This window comes from Peromyscus leucopus, chromosome 6 (assembly GCF_004664715.2).
Source record: "Peromyscus leucopus breed LL Stock chromosome 6, UCI_PerLeu_2.1, whole genome shotgun sequence".
In the NCBI taxonomy this organism is placed as follows: Eukaryota; Metazoa; Chordata; class Mammalia; order Rodentia; family Cricetidae; genus Peromyscus; species Peromyscus leucopus.
The window spans coordinates 105,687,266-105,699,485 of NC_051068.1; the positions used below are offsets into that span (position 1 = coordinate 105,687,266).

The 12,220-nt window shown below is 40.4% G+C and overlaps 1 protein-coding gene across 5 annotated transcripts in view; it reads right to left on the reverse strand.

Moving 5' to 3' along the window:
* Positions 1-12,062, reverse strand: part of Gstcd (glutathione S-transferase C-terminal domain containing) — a 107,690-nt gene extending 95,628 nt beyond the window's left edge. The window contains exons 1-5 of one of the 5 annotated variants that reach the window (XM_037207119.1): positions 11,975-12,062; positions 10,346-10,495; positions 6,204-6,351; positions 4,061-4,499; positions 1,290-1,733 (exon numbers count right to left, since the gene is read on the reverse strand). In XM_037207119.1, the coding sequence (XP_037063014.1) occupies positions 1,290-1,733; positions 4,061-4,480 (864 nt within the window). In that variant the 5' untranslated portion in view covers positions 4,481-4,499; positions 6,204-6,351; positions 10,346-10,495; positions 11,975-12,062. The other 4 variants (XM_037207118.1, XM_028857088.2, XM_037207120.1 and 1 more) reach the window with 4 other exon arrangements.
* Between the last annotated feature and the right edge of the window lie 158 nt (positions 12,063-12,220).

Sequence of the window (12,220 nt, forward strand, 5' to 3'; positions counted from 1 at the left end):
GTTTATTTTTGAACAACCATTAATCTCAAATATTCTACATTGGGATGGATTTTTGTATACTGATACAAATTTAAGGTTACTTTTGTTAGAACATACTGTACATACATATCTACTCTTTTTTTTTTTTTAAGGTATTTTACCTATGCATCTTATTTAACAATGTTGCTGTGGAATATTGTTCTGTATGCTGTGAATGTGTATTGCTGATTAGTTGATAAATAAAATGTGGATTGGCCAGTAGCCAGGCAGGAAGTATAAGTGGGATAAGCAGACAAAGAGAATTCTGGGAAGAGGAAGGCTGAGTGACCAGCCAGACACAGAGGAAGCAGAATGTCAAGGCAGAACTGAAAAAAAGCTACCAAACCATGTGGCTAAATATAGATGATAAGAATTATGGGTTAATTTAAGTGTAAGAGCTAGTCAGTAATAAATCTGAGCTAATGGCTGAGCAGTTATATTAATATAAGCCTCTGGGTGTTTACTTGGGGAACACAAGTGGGAGAGATTTGTCCTGACTGCCGGCTGGCCGGGATATAGGAACACTTCCAGCTATACAATGTAATGTAAACTTCTAATCCTTGAAAGTTATTATTACAAACTGTTTAGGATAATAGAAATACAGGTTAGTAGTTAGTCACCTATAACAATCAAACTTGTAGTCATGTTAGGTATGTTTTCATAAATGGGTTAATTTAAGTTGTAAGAGCTAGTTAGAAACAAGCCTAGGCTATCAGCTGAGCCTTCATAATTAATAAGAAGTCTCTGTGTCATTTATTGGGAGATGGCTGGTGGGGTAGAGAAAAGCTAGCAACATAAACTTAATGAGGAAAAGGTCTATTTTGTCACACAGTCCATGGTCACTGAACTCCATCATTTTGGACCTGTGGTGACACAGAACACTGCGGCAGGAAGGTGCAGTGTAGAAGACCCATGCATCTATGCAAACAAAGCAGCTAAAAGAGACAGGGGGCCACAATGCCTACCTCTAGCTAACCAGCAAACAGCCATTGCCACAGCTGCCTTGCAGTAGGTCTCACCTGAAAGTTCTACCATCTCCCAGCTGTTACAGGCTGGGGACCAAGCCGTCAACACCTGCACCTTTGGAGGGAAGACAACAATAGTCTAATGATCCAAAGGTCCTGTGACCTCAATTTTACAGATTAGAGAACAGAAAGTGTTAAGAATTTGCTCAGAACTATGACAGAGCAAGAAGTAGAACCACATTCAAAACTAAACAATTTAACAAACTAAAACTCATAGTAACATACAGAGTCCAGACAAATCCTTACCAAAAAATGATGAACACAGGGCAAGAGTACAATGTCTGCCAAAGTGAAGTACAATCCTTCTGCAAACACATGCTCCAGAGGCGGAAGGTCAGAGACTTTTGCTTTCCTGATGTGAGAAGGCTCCTTCTTGGCAGCAGCTGGATCCTGCACTGTGAGCTTTGAGAATGCCACCTCCAGTTCTAGACTCTTGGAAGAGCCAGCCAACTCTTTGGATGGTTGCTGTGCATCGGTCTGGCTCTTTGCTTTCCCCTTAGCAGTCTTCTGTTGCTTCAGCTTCTGTCTGCGGAGTTTGTCATCATTGTGTACTCTGACAGGCTCGCTGAGTTTTCTCTCAAGCTGTAGGATTTCTTCAGGAATAGTTGGGGGCTGGTCAGAAGACTTTTGGAGAAAATTCTCAACAGCCAAAGGGATGGTGAGTTCACATAGCCTGGTCCACTGACTAACCTATAAAACAAACAAGAGGTGAGCCATTCTCTCCTCTCCACATATCCTGAAGAAAAATTAGCTGTTATTGGGAAATACGAGTGATTTAGAGCTGGAGAGATGGCTCGGCTGTTAAAGGCTAGGCTCACAACCAAAAATTTAAGAGTGGTTTAAATAATTTAAGTGATGGGCTAAAGAATCCTTGGGCTTAGCTCCTATGCTAGATGAGAAAACATACTACAATGCTTCAAACATGAACACCTTAAATGATGCAGCTTTTGTACTCCTGCAGCCTCTTACTAAGTCCTTACCTCCCATGGTTTTGAATGAGAAGACACTCATGCATTTCAACACTTGGTCCACAGTTTGTTGGAACTGTTTGGGAAGGATTAGGAAGTATGGCCTTGTTGGAGGTGTGATAGGCCTGACCGTGCTGTTTTTCCAAGATTGTGAAAGACTTTGGACTAGGAAAGCAGCTGAATGCTCTAATACAGGCTTCATGGGCCTTCCTAGTAGGAGCTTGCAAGACAAGAGTGCTGAAAACAGTGCAGACTATGGAGGCCCCAGCTTAAGAGGGTTCAGAGGGAAACAATATTATTAGCAAATGGGCTAGAGGCCATTCTTGTGATACTTTGGCAAAGAAATGTGCTGCTTTGGGCCTGTGTCCTAAGAATCTGCCTGAGGATAAATGAAAAAGTAATGAATTAATTTCCTTGGCTGAGGAGATTTCAAGAAAGCCTAACAATGACTCTGTCCCATGGTTATTACTATCACTCTTACATAGATCTAAAGTGAAAAAGAATAAGTGAGACAAAAAGAAATACAAAATGTACAGCAGGAAGGGAAAGAGCACCAGGAAATTTAACAATTTAACTTTGGAGCCAAGGCTTGTTTGTGCTCAATAAGATAAGGATAGACCCAATGCAAAATGAAATAAAAGGAGGGGTGCCCTCAGGACAAGAGCCCACCCAGTTAAGCTTCCAACTTGTAGAAGGAAAATTCTTGAGGGATCTTTTTGCTTCTAAAAAGCAACAACAAAGGAAGCTCTACAAATGTAATTCAAGGAGGGAGCCACGCTACACCCCAAGTGGACAGCATATGGTCTGGCTTTAGAGTTATGAAGGAGATAAGAATTAAGGGATTGAAAAACCTTCCTTTATGGTTAAGGAGAGCTGCTGAGGCCAGGTGTATGGCATAGAAGTCTCTGTATGGAAGCCTCAAAAGGCCAGCGCATAAAGCTGGGAAGGTGAAGACTGGATTGTGCTGGAGACTCCAGGATGTTGGAGTTACCAGAGCCATGAGCCATCTGTCAAGGAGAGCTGCAGATGGGATGAGACCAGCCCAAGAGAAAGAAGTGTGCTGCAATCAGCTGGTGGAGCCATCTGAGTCCTCTGGCTTCAGACATGGAGCTATAGCATCCAGAGTTGGCCCTTCAGGGTTTCAGTCTTGCAGTGGTCCAGTGTTTCCTCACTTTCCTTGGAATGGTAATATAAATTCTGTGTCACTGAATGTTGGAAGTACATAATTTGCCTTTTGATTTTACACGTGGTTACAATTAAAAGACGGCCTAAAGTGAAGAAGGAACTCTAGGCTTTGAAACAGTATTGCGACTGTGGAAGATGTGGGGATTCCTGAAGTCTGACTGAATGCATTCTGCTTTATGATATGGCCAAGCCCGTGGGGCTAAGAAGTAGAATGTGGTGGTTTCAGTGAGAATGAGCCGGCAGGCACGTGTATTTGAATACTCGTCCCCAGTAGGTGGAACTGTCTGGGAAGGCTTAGGAGGTGTCCCTCGTTGGAGGAAATGTGGCTCTGTGGAGCAGTTTTGAGTTTTCAAAAGACTCAAACCATTTCCCGTAAGTTCTCTGCCGTGAGGTTGTGTCTGAAGATGCAAGCTCTCGGCTACTGTTTCAGCACCACCCCACCTGCTTCCCTGCTCTCTGCCACGATGGTCATGAACTCTAGCCCCCGAAACTGTAATCCCCAAATAAACTCTTTCTTCTGTAAGTCGCCTTGGGCATGGTGTCTTAACACAACAACTGAAAAGTAACTAAGACACTCAAAAAGCCTTTAAAACTCCTTAGATATTACAAGGCGCTACAACTTGAACTCTTACAAATATATGAACATTTCTTTTAAAGTCCTCAGTATAACAAAGGAGGGGAAAACATTATTTCAAAACAATGTATCTAAACTTATAAAGTACATCTTAAATTCTTATTGTTTTTTATTGCCCTGTCATGACGACATACTTAACTATCCAATAGTCACCAACGGGAAGTTAAGATCATATTGGAGTGAATGTTATTACTTATAGCTTTAAGTAAGAGAGGAGACCATATACTTACTTCAGCACAGGCTTTCAAACAAGTCTTTTTAAAACCCAGAAGTTCCAAAATCTCCTTTCTTGAGGGCTCAGCTTCATAGGATTTCTGGATTATGTGTCTGAGGACAACAGCAAGTCCTGCTCTACAGAAAACGTCTGGTTGTTCCACCACTGCTGGCAAACAGCAATTCTGGACTATGGGTGGGAGCGCCTGCCTTGAAATAACCTGTATGTCCAGATCCTGGGGCAGTGCCTCTCTGGGGAGAGAAGCGTCTGCATTTTCCTCGGTAAGGACCAAGCAAACATTAAAGACCTCGCAGTCACAGTAGGACAATAAGAACAGAGTTACAGACGTGTGGAGAGGAAAGATGCAGCCCTCTGCTTGGTGAGAGTACTCCAGGTACAGGCACTCTGCTGTAGGACTTTGCTTAGTGCCTTTCATTTTGTTTTCATTGGGTCACCTGTAACAAAAATCGAAGGTTATAGGCCTCAAATATATATAACAATTTAGAAGCTAAAAGATGAGTGTTTTTCAAAAAATCAGTAAGAATTTGTATCTAAGAATTTTTACTTCAAGGATGAATGGCTTTAAAAAGAAAACTTCCCCCCACTCTGCCTGATTAAACATTTTTAGTGATGATTTTAAGATGAGTGACCTTGGTGCTTTGTATTGGAAGCACTGTTCATACTCTTGTACAGCCCCTCCCCCAGCCAATCTTTTCTGGATCTATCTGTAGTATAAATACAGAATTATTTCACAGCATTTCCACTGCTTCTCAGTCACTCTCACTTGTAAATTATATCAACTGCCTCCACCTCCCATCCCCAACCTCAGCTTATTCTGTTAACATTGAAGTTCTACCACTCAGCTTAAGTGCTATAGTGTCTTTCCATCCTACTGAAATAAACACAGACTTTGATGTAATCATTTTGCCTCTTAGGTTCATCTCATTTTTTTTTTCATTGCTTACTGCTTCCCCAAAAGTGAATTAAAGATTCTCCCAAACTCTGTCTATACTCCAACTTCAAAATCTTCATACTTGGGGTTTCCAGAACACAGAATTCTGCTCCAGGTATTTAATAATAGGTAGCATCTTGGATGCTAAGATGTTCTTTGGCTCCTTTTTATATTATAACCCCCAATCTACACACTCCTTTTACTTTGCTTTCTATGCTTTAATTTCCTCCACAGCACTTAGCACCATATAAAACACTATTTATTCAATGTTATTTGTCTATTAGACTATTAGAATATTCTGTAAGAATATTTTGTTAACTATTATACTTAAAATAGAGCCTGCTAAACCTTTGTATGTAAAAGGATTTGCTGAAGGAATACATGTATGAGTATACACACTAGCTGCTTTAAAGATGCATATCTTGAGGTCAAATTATTTAAGGCTTTTGTCAATTATAACTTTTTGCATTTGAGTTAACCACATTCTAATCCATAAACCACAATTCAAAAACTGACACTAGATGGCACTCTTTAAAAGCATTTAGAAGTATGTAACCAGAGGATGTAGTAGAGAAAAAAAATATGTGTGCATGTGCACATGTTTGTGTGTGGGGGGAGGGGCGTGCATATACCTTTGTAGAAAGGTACAAAAGAACCATGAAAAAGGCATTTTGCATATAAGCTATAAATTTGATTCACTGTGAGTACTTACTAATGTTAAATATCAACAAAATAAAATAGAAATACTTTCCCATGATGAAATCAGAAAAATTAATGAGCTGTCCAAGAGAAAAAGCAAAGTACAATTGATTTTTTAGTGCTTTTTTCAATATAGATATTAGTGAAGGTTTTTTCCTCCCCCCTTGGAGATCAAAATGTTGGTTAATAATTGTGGAGTTTAAAAAAAAATTACTCTCTTGGGCAATTTCTCATTACTCACTAGTATAATAGTTAAAAATCAAACATTTAATAAACCTGGGGGGGTGTTTTGGTTTGCACTGTTTTTAGGAGTAGAACATAGTATTGGCTTAAAGTTTATAAATATCATAGGCAAAAAGAAATTCCTTTTCCCCTTCTTTTTCTGCTTTGACAGTTCCCTAGTTACATCATGAACTTTATGACAGACACACAAGAGTCAATTTCAGGATCCCGAGGTTTCCAGAGCACACCTTGCACTGCCCTTATTAGATTTTTGTCAAGCACAGACCTGTCACTGCTCTTTCTTAATCCTGGCATATGCCACACCGCAGTCACTGAAAGGACATGATAAAACAGCAGACAAAAACATAAGCTTCGGGAGATGAGCACAACCAATGGAATATGCATCCATCTCTTATGTCAACACCACTGGGAATCTGCAGGAAGAATAAACAGGTTAAAAGAAAATATTGACGGTTCAGTCTCATTTCATAGAAATCTTCAAGGATATATTTAAAAATGGTTGTGCTAAATCATAGGTATAATACTTAGACATTTAAATTCTAAATAATATATCTCGGCTTAGACAAAATATTTCATATGCTGCTAGGCTTGGTGACACATGCCTTTAAGGCAGAGGAAACAGATCCCTGTGAGTTCAAGGTCAGCCTGATCTACATACTGAAGTTCTGAAAGCCAAGATTATATAGAGAAAACCTGCCTTTAAAAAAAAAGTTTTAAATTTTTTAATACTCCATCCCATTTATGTTCTGTGTGCAGATGTCTAAGGAAGAGGGGAGGGAGGGAGAGGAGGAGGAGAGGAGGAGGAGGGAGAGAAGAGAGAGAGAAAGAGAGAATATAAAGAAAAAATTAAAAATAAGCATACTTCTCTATCAGCCAGAATTTTAAAAATCAATTTGAATGTTTTGTGTTCAAAAGTCAAAAATTCAAGTCAGGCTCTTTGGCAATTCAATATTACAGAATAAATGATGCTCTATATGACAGACCAAAAATTATGTTATTCAGCAAGATATCAGTCAGTGTTCTGCTTTGTTTTAGTTTTTTTTTTTTTTAATTAAAAAAATATTAGTTAGGCATTGTGCACACACCTTTAATCTCAGCACTCAGGAGGCAGAGGCAGGAAGACCTCTGTGAGTTCAAGGCCAGCCCGGTCTATACAGTCAGTCCCAGGACAGCCGGGACTACAGAGAGAACCTGTCACAAAAAACTAACGTATTAACTGAAACTAAAGGGATCTATTTTGAAAATATTCAGAATTTTTTTTAGAATAAATACTATCGGTACACTTATTAAGTGGAAGCAGGAGAATCAGTTCAAAGTCACCCTAAAATACATAGCCAGTTTGTGTTCAGCCTGTGTTACATAAGAATCTGTCTCAAAACCCCAAAATTTTAGAAAACATTAATACTGTAAGATTATAGTATAAATAAAAGCATATTTTATTATAGGGGCAATCTTACCAAACTGAAAATTATTAAAATATTTCCAGCAAGGATGCCAACCTCCTAATTCTTAATAAAAAAAAAAAATCTCCATTCCAAAGTTGTTTACTTAACATTTTTTAACACTATATACAATTCCTTGTCAGTTGCTTCCTGATTCCATTTGCTGGATATTCTTTAGATGGCTCAAGGGTTCATAGCTCAAATTCTAATTACCCAGGAAGATCACAAGTTTGAAGCCAGCTTGGACTACATGGTGAATTCAAAGCTAGCTTGGGAAACTTAGGGAGGCCCTGTTTCAAAATCAGAAGGCTAAGAGGTAGCTCAGTGGGAGAGCACTGGCCTAGTAATCTCTAGTACCAGAAAAAGCAACAGCAAAACCTGAAATAATATCATGAATACTCTATTACACTGAATGAATCTGTTTTTATACTGTTTTTCCCCTTTCCTTTTAAATTATAGCTGTTGACTAATTTCATGACTCATTATCAGTACAGAAGTCTGTTGTGTGATATTTTGATTGCATTCTGACAATAAAGTTTGTTTTGAATCAGAGGGCAGAGGTAGCCACTAGCTGACGAAAATTAACCACTCAGGTTTTGGAGGACAGAGGTAGTAGTAAGGCGGGGCTTGGAGAGGATCTTGGCCATTGTGGAGGAAGGAACTCAAGAGGTAGGAGGTTACTGGTGGCTTCTCCAAAGCTTCTCTGATCATTCAGGTTCTTACCCCAATATCTGACTCCTGAATTTTGATTGATAAAGCATAATTAGTTAAATGCTTCAGAAGTCACATTTCCACAGCACCATTCTGTGTGATCTCAGTGCCAGTAGCTTTAAGTACTATCTGACTCCTACATTTACGTCAGGAACATCTTGCCTCAGCTCCAGGCTCCTTGACATTTCAACTAGATCTTTTTCTAAGTTTGTTCCTTTTCTTTACCCGCCCCGTTGTTGATCAAACAGCAACACTATTCAGCTACGGCAAAGGCGGAAGCGCCACTTAAACGCCCATATCTCTCCTCTCTTGCTATCTCCTTTGAAACAGAACCAGATCTAGTTCCTCAGCATCTCCTACTGCCACTTTAACCGAGGTCATCACCAGCTCTTACAGGTTGTAAAGCATCTTATTCCCTGATAAGTCTATTCTCCAACAATCATCTTTAAAAACAGGTCTCCCGCACAATGTGACCCAGGAGTCCCTCGGCACACTTAGAATAAACAGTGTGGATCCAATGGGATGCCCTCTTTATTGTCTGATTTCATTCACATCCTTCTCACTCCTTTCACCACACTTCTTCCTGTTCTTCAGAGGTCTGACGCTCCTACCTGAGAATTTTTGTGTTTAGCTGTTCATCTTCCCTTCCTCACGCCACTGATTTCTCTAGCACGTATCATCTCGACTTCCCTGACCACAGAATCGCAAACACACTCCCATCACTCCTTAGCTTCTTGTCCAGCATTCTTCCCCGTTAGTGTATCAATGATTAATAATGCTCAAGTTTTAGTTTATGAGATGAATAAAGATGACTGAATACATAAATGATTGCCAACAATCCATACAAGAATAACTACTGAAGACCTCAGTCTGATACATTAGCCTCACTTACTGACACCATTTCCTCTTCCAACTTAGTCTACTTTAAAGGCTAAGTGTAAGTAAAAATGAAGAAACACATTCACCTACAAGAGCTGACGCATGATGGGTATAACCGGAGTCTATCCAAACATGTGAACAAGCAAACAAAGACATAAATACTGATATTCAGACAGAAAAACTCCTAACCTCAACTACTAAGGTATCTACACATGTCTAGTGATGGGTAAAAGCTGAGACTCTTGGACATATTTACTGGACTTAAACACTGGTTCTGATCCTTAGGAGCTAGGAAACTTTCTTTCATCTCAGTTTTCTGTTATGAAATGAGGATGTCATAGCAGAACCTTCCATACGGTATGCTCTGTCAATGGACAATGATGGCTACATAAGAAGCCCCTAACTAAATGCTAGCTACTTAATTGTTTTAAGCAGTGCTACAGATCAAACCCCAGCCTCACATGTGGGAGGTAAGCACTCAGCCACTGAGTTACACCTCAGCCTCTACTATTCATTATCATTTATTCACAAATTCTCTACCTACTGACACTATTAAAGTGCAAAAATTTTAATGGGGAAAATTTACCTTATGCTTCTTATTTCCAAATTTCTCCCCAGGAAATGTGTGGACTATGTTGAACTGAAAAGTGTTTTTCCACAAACATTGAAAATTTGGTACTGAGGTTTAAAACCAAGGAGTCATAAAATGGTGGAAGATAAATGGAGAATTCTTTTTTTTTTTTTTTTTTTTTTTTTTTTTTTTTTGGTTTTTCGAGACAGGGTTTCTCTGTGTAGCTTTGCGCCTTTCCTGGAACTCACTTGGTAGCCCAGGCTGGCCTCGAACTCACAGCGATCCGCCTGCCTCTGCCTCCCAAGTGCTGGGATTAAAGGCGTGCGCCACCACCGCCCGGCTAAATGGAGAATTCTTAAGTCAACATACATATTAGCAGACTGTATTATACAAAATAAAGTTTGACATAGTTAAGTACAAACATTTGCATATTTCTCTCCAATACTGAAATGTTTATACCTGCTCAAATTCTCTCCATCAGAGAATGTTCAATATATTGAATAGAGAACTTAGGTTATGTTTTAGATTTCTGACAAAGCAGTACTATTCAGTTACAAACCCCACTGTACTCTATTACAGATTTTTTAAAATTCTCTCTACAGATAAATAGCCAACTGCACCTAATTAAAAGTCAAAAAAAAAAAAAAAAAAAAAAAGAAAGAAATGCAGCTTTTAGAGTTCATTATATTATGTAATGTAGGATGATAGTCCAGAGGCAATTAGCCCATGATTAAAATTAGCTTTTTTCTTACCAGGGCAAGAAATTTTTATGAAATAAGCGAAGTGGGGAAGTGAAATGCTTACTGAAATCTTAGTTACAGAAGTATATAATCTCTCTGGAGATTCAAAGAATTGTCCGTTGGTATGGAGTCATAAAGCTTGCAGCTAAATCTGACCTGTGGTTAACACGGATTGACTCCATGAAATGTAAATATGTTGAAAGTATCAGCAAGCCTGAAAAAAAAATACTAAATTATCTCAGCAAACAATACTGATTTTATGATACAAAGTTTAAAGTCCTGCATCCCAAGAAATGATCCTAGCATAATCCAGTAAGTTACTTTGAATCAAAGGCTAAAAACAACACATACTGGGTAACTGTCTACACTACAGATTGTCACCTGGTTAGTCCCAGTTTTAATGTCTGCTACATTATTGCTATTGGTAAGAGCAACTGGAGTATTGTTTGTGCTGATTTCAAACCATGTGTTGCTGAAACAAAAGCTAGAGAATAACAGGTTTAAAACCAGTCTTCATGGGTTCACAACCATTGTTTAAAGTGAGCAAATACACAGACGTGTTCTTTCTACTTTTCCCCTTTCCCATGTATAGCACTGCATCCTATCGCCCCTTCCTTGAAAGCCCATCTCTCCATGGTCTCTCACTAATTTAAAGGTGTGCTGTTGCTGTTGTTGTTTTTAATTAATAACATAAAACAATGTTCAAACTTCAATCTTATTTTCGAGGTTTGACCTCTTAAAATGAAGCCTTCAGGCGCAATTGAAATACAAATAATGAGAATACTTAAGGCAATCACTGTCGTGGTGTATGCTCCCACAATGCAATTATAAAAAATAAAAAAACCAAAAACCTCATATAGCTTAATGTTTGATCTAGTAAATGACAGCAAATCAGTTGTTGTATTATAAGTTTATTCTCGTGGCATTTTAATGACCATATTTACATGTTTAATATTATCACTAGTTCTTGCTAGTTTTTGTAGTCTTTCCTCTAAACACTCTTTCTGTTGAAAAGCCCAAAAGAAACTTGACAAACGCCTCATTCTTTAGCAATAATTTGGTAGGAGATACATTAATGTATCTTTTCTGATCTTAAGGAGTTTATGACAAGGAATTTGGGGGTGGACATGGGGGAGGGGAGGAGAGAGGGTCATGTAATTCCCAAACCAAGCAAAGCTGGGGCGGTATGCGTTTGAGCAGTCATTGTTTGAAGTCAAAGCAATTTTCATGCAAGCTCATCTCAAGTGTTCTGCTCAAGTTAATAACCGAAGAGAAACGCTGCTCTGATGGGGGATAATATTAAGCGAAGGGTCCCCCAGATGTAGCAAATCCGTTGGAGTAACTGTGAAACAGTATCCACCTGCAGCGTCCAATCAGGATGGGCTGCAACGGAAAACTCTTGGGGAAAAGTTAGCGTGTGCTCCCAAGAGGTCTTCCCCGGGCGCCTAACTGCAAACGACCACCCCAAACCCCTACACCACGCAAAGCTGCCCTGTTCCTTTACCCGCGCAGGAGGACCGGAGGGTTGGCTCGCAGCAGCGGAGCGGCCCACGCGTCACTCAGCGGCGAATGCAGGGCCGGGAAGACTTCCGCCGGCTGCGAGCCCTCGCCGGTCCTGCCTCGCCCCCGAGCTCAGCCCCGGCGACCCCTGAGCGACCGCGCGGTCCTCAGGGGCCCCGAGCGCCCTCTTTACCTGGTCGCAGGGGCGCGGCCAGGCAGGGAGGGCGCGAGAGCGTGCGGGCGACGCGGGCCACCGCGCCTTCCCGCCCAGCCCGAGCCGGGATTCCGAAGCTACCGCTGGAAGCCGCGGCCGGAGGAGCGCTCGCCTCCAGTGAGGCCCCGGGGGTGGGGGAGAGAAACAGAAACAAGCAAGAAGCAAGGTGTCCGGGAAGCCCCCCGCCCCTCGCCATTCATAATCCGGCGGACCGGAAAAGGCTCA